The 7,394-nt window shown below is 29.7% G+C and overlaps 2 protein-coding genes across 2 annotated transcripts; one reads left to right on the top strand and one right to left on the bottom strand.

Annotated features, from left to right (window-relative positions):
* Window positions 1-759: 759 nt before the first annotated feature.
* Window positions 760-4,488, bottom strand: LOC111692185. Its single transcript, XM_023456001.1, has 3 exons — window positions 4,351-4,488; window positions 3,611-3,762; window positions 760-819 (listed from the first exon to the last, which is right to left on the bottom strand). The coding sequence occupies exons 1-3, from the start codon at window positions 4,475-4,477 to the stop codon at window positions 760-762; spliced, it is 339 nt and encodes a 112-aa protein (XP_023311769.1). The 5' UTR covers window positions 4,478-4,488.
* A 117-nt stretch (window positions 4,489-4,605) lies between these two features.
* LOC108907141 (lipase 1-like) lies at window positions 4,606-6,379 on the top strand (the record flags this gene model as incomplete). The annotated part of the gene is made up of 2 exons (XM_018710685.2): window positions 4,606-4,962; window positions 6,203-6,379. Coding segments are annotated over exons 1-2 (514 nt in total), but the record flags the coding sequence as incomplete, so codon positions are not given.
* Between the last annotated feature and the right edge of the window lie 1,015 nt (window positions 6,380-7,394).

Here is a 7,394-nt window from a genome sequence, read left to right as displayed (position 1 = left end):
TATGTAAATCTTATAAATATCAGTAATTAAATCAACTGTTAATGCTTTTTTATTATTTAGTCTTTGTGACTTCTTAATAATAAAATATAAACACGTCGCACTCTTGCACTGAGCTTTCGATAGAGCGCGCGTAGATCGCTCTCGACTTACGCGCGTCTCTTCACGGGTTTTGATAAAGAAAAACTAAGAACTATAAGGCATGAAATGATTGTTAGGATGCGAGGAACAATATCCGGTAACTTTTTTGGCTTTTCTTCGAAGTTAAATAATAAAGAAAGCCTTATAAACAAATAAAACCAGCATTTTCGTTAAAATTTTACAACTTTCTAAGCTGCCATTAATTGTTAAATAAATAAATTGATAAATGGAACTTACCTATCTTGTAAAATAAAGTTCAAGCTTTAAATGTTGTGCGTCTCAGTCCGTCCAATAGAACCAGAGATAGGGTAAAATTGATGCGCGCGGAGACGGAAAATGTAAGATATTTGCACTAAACTTGTAATAACTTTGGTTAAAGTCGATCTTTTTTTAATTTTCAAAAAAATATATGTTTGTTATGAGATAACCTAACTATTAACGCATAAAAAATTGTACTGGCTATAAAAATAAACTTTTCGCAGCCATTTAAACATTTAATTTGTTAATAACAATTAAACTGCCCACTTTCAGGATTTGCGACCAAGTTTATTGGATTCAGGAGGTCAAAATACTGAAGAATAAGTTGTTTGCAGCCGTGGCACTCTGATTGTCCACGGAACCCTATCTGGCTCCTAGACTAATCATAGTTCCACATACTGAACTGAACGCCAGTGGGCGCTCCTGAAAAAAAAAATGATTACATAACAATATATTAATAATAGCTGTTTTATGTGGCGCAATATATTTTAAGGTAAGTGTACACTTTTTTGTTAATATGTATTTGTGTATATGTATCATGTCACAATTTATTTTCAACAATTGCAAATCCGTAAATACTACACTAGCCACGAAAATTAATTAACGGATAAAAAAAATCCTAAATTTTTAGGAGATTTATAAAAGGCTGTAACTTGACGAAATTGGTCACAGAACAATAAAATAAAGCAAATTGAAGCCTGAAATTTCTAGTTTCTGAAAGTCAAAATTTTTTATCGTTTATCATCTTTGTTTTTTAATATTTAACATTTTTTGATAAAAACATAGATTTTTGCGAAGAAAAACGTATTCAATTTAAAAAATAATAAACGATGCAAAATTTATCTTTGATTGATTAATTGATTTTTAGCAAGTGTAACAATTTCGATAAAAAGGAAAGAAAAGTCGCAATAATTTGAAAACTTGAGGGTTTCTTTGGAATACTGTGAGGCTTAAAAAAATCAAAAACTCAGTGATAAATCACCATACAAAGCTCTTGAATTGCCAAAAATAAAATAATTGAAGCCCGTGGACCTTTTGAATGTGAAAATAAAAAAAAAATTCCGCTGGATTTCTTATGATCTTAAAGGTGGTCAGAGATGAAAAATCTTGAATGAATCCAATCCTGAAACTTCAAACATCAATTTGGTTTTTTTGCTTTTTTTTCATTATATTTTGAAAATCACGCAGGTATTTTTTTTATATACTTTAATTTTGTGGCTAATAAATATTTTTAATTTAATTCTAATGGAAGTTAACTCGTACTATCTGTTGATAAATAAATCGATGGAAGAAAAACTTAAAACTGCTACAAATATTTTTTTCAAATACTTATAAAATTTGATGGGTATCGATATGTAACATCACACTGAGATATGAAAGAGATGAAAATAAAACAAGCAGGTAATAAAATAAAAGTATATTTCCTACACCACAGAAAAGATGAAAAATTATCAGATTTTTATAGTTTGGTTAGTACAAGAAAATGTGCCTCTTATTATTTATGAACTAACTTTTGCATATACCAAAAAAAAATGTTGAATTTTGTTATATATTTTTAAACTTATCATTAAATATTTATTTCAAAACATTTATAATGTCATTTTGTTTTTTTAAATAATTATCTCTTTATTGGGACATTTTCAACTGTAATAAATAATTAAAATAAATAAAGTTATGTACCTACCTTTTGTTTAAATTGTGAATAAAAAATAATTTAGTACCTACTACATATATTNATTTTGAACTGTAATGAATAATTAAAATAAATAAAGTTATGTACCTACCTTTTCTTTAAATTCTGAATAAAAAATAATTTAGTACCTACTACATATACAGGCTGTTACAAATTAGCTTCCCACTACAGGGATCTCGGAAACGGTAAGAGATACGAAGTAGCTTAAATGGGGGCAAAGTTGTGTAATCAGGGGACCAACATTATGCCTCTAAAAATCAAGGCTAGTACTATTATTTTTCGAAATATTTGAAAAAACCGAAATTTTGGAAATCCGTTTTTGTTTCATTTCAGCCTTATTTGAGGTGATATTGAAAAACGAAGAACACTTTCTCATGGCCTCTTTTTGCCCTTTATCGAATGGCATAATCAATTTTTATATGTAACGTTTCGTCTCTCCAGGACAGATTACATTTTTTGCAAGCCTTCATGACCCCCAATACTGTACTGCCTCAGCCCGAACCAGATTCAGACGTTTTGTTACGAAAAACTCATCTTCAGTGTATTCGTTCCAAATTTATCTAAATTTTTTATTTAGATTTCTTTGTTTATTGAATTATCGTACACTGTAAGTGTCGTTAGACCCTGTGAACTCCATCTAGTTATTTAAACTATTACCACCATGCACTAAAATAAAAAATTATTAGTTTTATTCCCGTGTCCATAGTTATTTCTGGGCTTCTCGAGTGCTCAAAATTCAAACAAATTCTGATCTATTTTTTTCAGGATATTCATACAAATACATCTGACATGCTCTTTCACAGTAAAGTTGCGGTTACAGATATAATAAAATCCGATAATACGCTGATCTTCATTTTCAACCTTTGCCAAAACAAAAATGATTTTGAACATTTACTGACATTTTTTAAAGAATAAATATTCAGTTGGCATTTTGGTTGCAATAAAATTTCTAGGGTTGTATTTAAAAAAATGAAGTTGATGATGGTCCTGGAGAGACGAAACGTTACATATAAAAATTGATTATGCCATTCGATAAAGGGCAAAAAGAGGCCATGAGAAAGTGTTCTTCTGTTTTCAATATCACCTCAAAGAAGACTGAAATGAAACAAAAACGGATTTCCAAAATTTCGGTTTTTTTCAAATATTTCGAAAACTAATCGTACTAGCCTTGATTTTTAGAGGCATAATGTTGGTCTCCTGATTACGCACTTTACCCCCATTTAAGCTACTTTGTATCTCTTACCGTTTTCGAGATCCCTGTAGTGAGAAGCGAATTTGTTACAGCCTGTATTGCCAATGTAAATAAAATAAAAATTTTAATTGCATGTCAGAGAATAGCAAATAAACCAGTGTAAAGGAAAAGCATTTACAAATTATATAGAATTAACAAATGGAATCAGTTTTACACACCTGAAATTTTTCATAATCTGCTGTGGAAGTTTCATTAGAATGACTCGCTTCTTGTTTTGAACTCAATCGTCTTATTTTGTTAATACGTTTTTTTCGTTCNGTTTTACACACCTGAAATTTTCCATAATCTGCTGTGAAAGTTTCATTAGAATGACTCGCTTCTTTTTTTGAACTCAATCGTCTTATTTTGTTAATACGTTTTTTTCGTTCCATAGAGAGACGTTTAGAGATTGATGTAATTTTAATGGTAGGTATTGGAGTATCTGAAAAAAAAAACTCGGTTGTATTAAATTATAAATAGATATTTTTCTTTATAAAAAAATTTCCTACTTTTTAAATTTTTATTCTTGATTTTTTTAAGCCAGGGTTTGAAAAAAATAAGATAAGTGAAGAATATATCAAAATTTTGAAAGTTTATTTTAAAATGGAAGTAGATTTCTTGTACAAAACTAAAGCTTGCATGAAATGTACAGCACATTGGAAGCACTGCTTAAGTACCTACTGATTTAAATTTTTTTTATTTTGTACCTATTAAAAACATTTAAATTGGACTTAATTTGATTGATTTTCAGAAAAGGAATAACATTAGCCCCAAACAAGACATAAGCAAGGTAAAATTATTGTGTAAAACTATTTATATATTTGTAGCAAGTTTTAGTTTTCTATAAATTTTTCTGTATTATTCACAGGCAAGAAAATACTCAATTAGCAAAAAAAATCAATATTTCTATTGCAGTTTTTAAGGTTAAGTTAGCAAGAAATGTAATATCAAAAACAGAATTATTGCTGTTATAATCATTATATTTTTAACTTTTTTCAACTTGACCATGATAAACTAAACCATGATTCACCTTTCTCTAAATTCAAAGTCCATTGACCACCACTAGTGGCAAATATAATTAAATGACAAACAAAAATTACATAGTTTGAAAACATACTTTGCATATATGTACATATATTATTAATCAGATTATTCATTTAACTATTTTAGATTATTTAAATAATTAACAACAAGGTTTATGTTATTTTTAAATACTATTGCAGTAATGAATCATTTGCAAAAAAATTGACACAGTTAAGTTCCTTGTTACAGTGCTGAAGCAATAATTATTTCCTTCTAGACAAGATGTTTAAATATGTGTTAGTGCAGTGTGTCCTATACCTTAGCGTGAAAGGATTTAAAGAGATAAATTTTCCAAAAGACAGATGTGAAGGGCTAGAAGAACTGAGAAACCAAATAGACTGCAAATTTAATCCTGATGATTATTTGGATGTTCCACAGATCATAAAAAGACATGGTTATCGCTCTGAATCTCATATTTGTGTGACAGATGATGGATATTTACTAACACTGCACAGAATACCAGGAAAAAATGGAAAACAGGGTGATCAACCTGTGTTACTGCAACATGGTCTGTTGGGAAGTTCTGCGGACTGGATTTTAAATGGAAATAATTCTTTAGGTATTAATTCGGATTTAATTTTTATATAGCAGTTTTACAAACTTTCTGCGAAAACATTTTCTTGCATATTCATTCTTGTAAATATATTTAAATATAGGATTTATTTTCAGGTTTTTTTGCTAAGCAGTGTTTGAAAACAAGTTTAATATTGAAACATGTTTAATTAATAAAAGCATGCATTACTGGTTAGTTAAATCGATTTAATAAAAGTTGCCTCTTGATACTTTTTAATTTTACTCTCTTCATGGAGATAAATACAATATGTTACGTAGTATATTTAAATCATTTACTTCAACATATTCTTAATTTAAGAATTACTTATTTAAATTTATATAAACACAATTACAGAAAATGATAAATGATGAAAAGATGACCATCATTCAAATTTTTTTTTAAATTACTAAAATTGTTTCAAAAAAAGAAACTGAAAGATGTCCTACTATATTATACTCTGTATCTCAGAAATGAAGTAAGAATGGGCACTTACTGATAGGAACCTTTTTTCTTACTGTAGGATGGGGAAATTTGCCCTCAAACAATGGCACCTTCTTTACACACCCTGTATTCTTCTGTAATTATGTTGCACTAAATGCAGATATGCACATGAATCATTGTATATATAAATAAACCATATTAAAAGGATTGCCCAGATTGACACATTCAAATCGAAATTTATTTAAAAAAAATCCTTTTTTACAAGTACACGCAAAAAAATAAATTTTCATTGGATATATTTTGTCTTACAAAATATAAAAATATTATGTAATTTATTGTACTGTACTGCTAAATTTAATGTTTAAATTTATTTGTGTTATAGAAAATCTAAATAAGGGTGGCTCTCCTTCAGATCTCGAAGAGTTGCACGTGTATGTGCAAACTTGTTTTTTTATAATCAACCGATCTTATTTTCCAAAAAATTTTAATTTTTCTTAATTCCATTATGAAATCAGTATCAAATCTAAGTTGGAATGGGTATAACTACGAAAAAAAAAATCTTGAATAATTAAAAAAATACCTTATACCTGTTGATTATGAAAAACATACATTTTGCACATATATGCACAACCCTTTTCGAGATCTTAGGGGAGGCTATCCCAATTTATATTTATTTCGTAAATCCCATCGTAAATTTATTCGTCAAAAAAGTTCTGTATATGAGCATAAAAATCATCCTTCAAAAATGGTAAAAAATTGGGAATTGATGCAAAAATATTTTATTTACAAACCTTTCTACTTGTAGCCTTTTTATTGGCTGATCAAGGTTATGATGTCTGGCTTGGAAATGCAGGAGGAAACACATATTCGAGGGGACACGTATCTCTTCCCATATGGAATGCACAATATTGGAACTTTAGTTGGCATAAAATGGGAGTTCTTGATTTACCAACTGAATTATACTACATCAGCAATACAACAGGTAACAAAGAAAGATACTCTTCTCTCTAACAGTTACCAATTTTAAACCTATTTTTTGAGACTACTATATTAAAATTAGTTATTACTCGAATAACATTATATATGTTTGGATAACAAATGCACATAAATATTTCTTATATGGTACATATCAAGGAAACACATACCTGTATATCATATACATATTCACCATGTAATGTGTAAGTAGGTTATTATAGCCGGTGCTGAGACTCCCCCCTCCACTTTCGACCTTGGGATGACCTTGAGTGACCTTGGGATGACCTTGGATGACGTCATCCGTGACCTGAATGACATTGATAGAGGACACGGTGACCTTCATTTGACCTCTGCATATGGGAGGAGGCATTCGACATTGAATGACTTTGACGTCATAACAGTTGGTGACCTTCATTTGACCTCTGCCGNTAAACTGCGTTATTATTACCAGAACGTTTTGGCATCGCATCCTCTCATTCCTTATCACTGTCTAATAACTCACACGAAATCTGGAATCGGTAAGTTGAATAGTTTATAAGTTATGGCCTTTTAAACAAATTAACTAATTATTAGTCTGGACGATCCCGAGGAACTTCCACAATCGCACTGATTTTTTTCATGGTAGATTTCATAATAATACAATGAAATCTATCATTTTTTTTAATTTCAAATTTGCAACCTGGATTTTTTTATCTTTTAGCCTTAGTTGCAAAATGAAATATACGACGCACGCGCGTGATATAGTTATATATTATTACATATTCGGAAAGCTTATGAAATGAGCTTTAAGTTAAAAAAATATCGTCAAGATTCGTTGAAAAACAACGGAGTTACAGACTGTCTAATATATTATTTTCAAGCGAATTTCCCTTATTTAACGGCAGGAGTATGAATATTATCGTCATTTTCTTCGAACTCGCTGTCCTTCGCTTCCCCCACCCTTCCGCCGCACCGCGGCTCGCCGAAAATCAAGCGACCCACTGACTTTTGACAATATTTCTTATTGAATATTGAAAATATTT

Source organism: Anoplophora glabripennis, unplaced genomic scaffold, assembly GCF_000390285.2.
Source record: "Anoplophora glabripennis isolate ALB-LARVAE unplaced genomic scaffold, Agla_2.0 scaffold388, whole genome shotgun sequence".
Classification (NCBI taxonomy): domain Eukaryota; kingdom Metazoa; phylum Arthropoda; class Insecta; order Coleoptera; family Cerambycidae; genus Anoplophora; species Anoplophora glabripennis.
The sequence above is the reverse complement of the archived record's forward strand: the minus strand, read 5'-3'. Positions and strand labels throughout refer to the sequence as shown.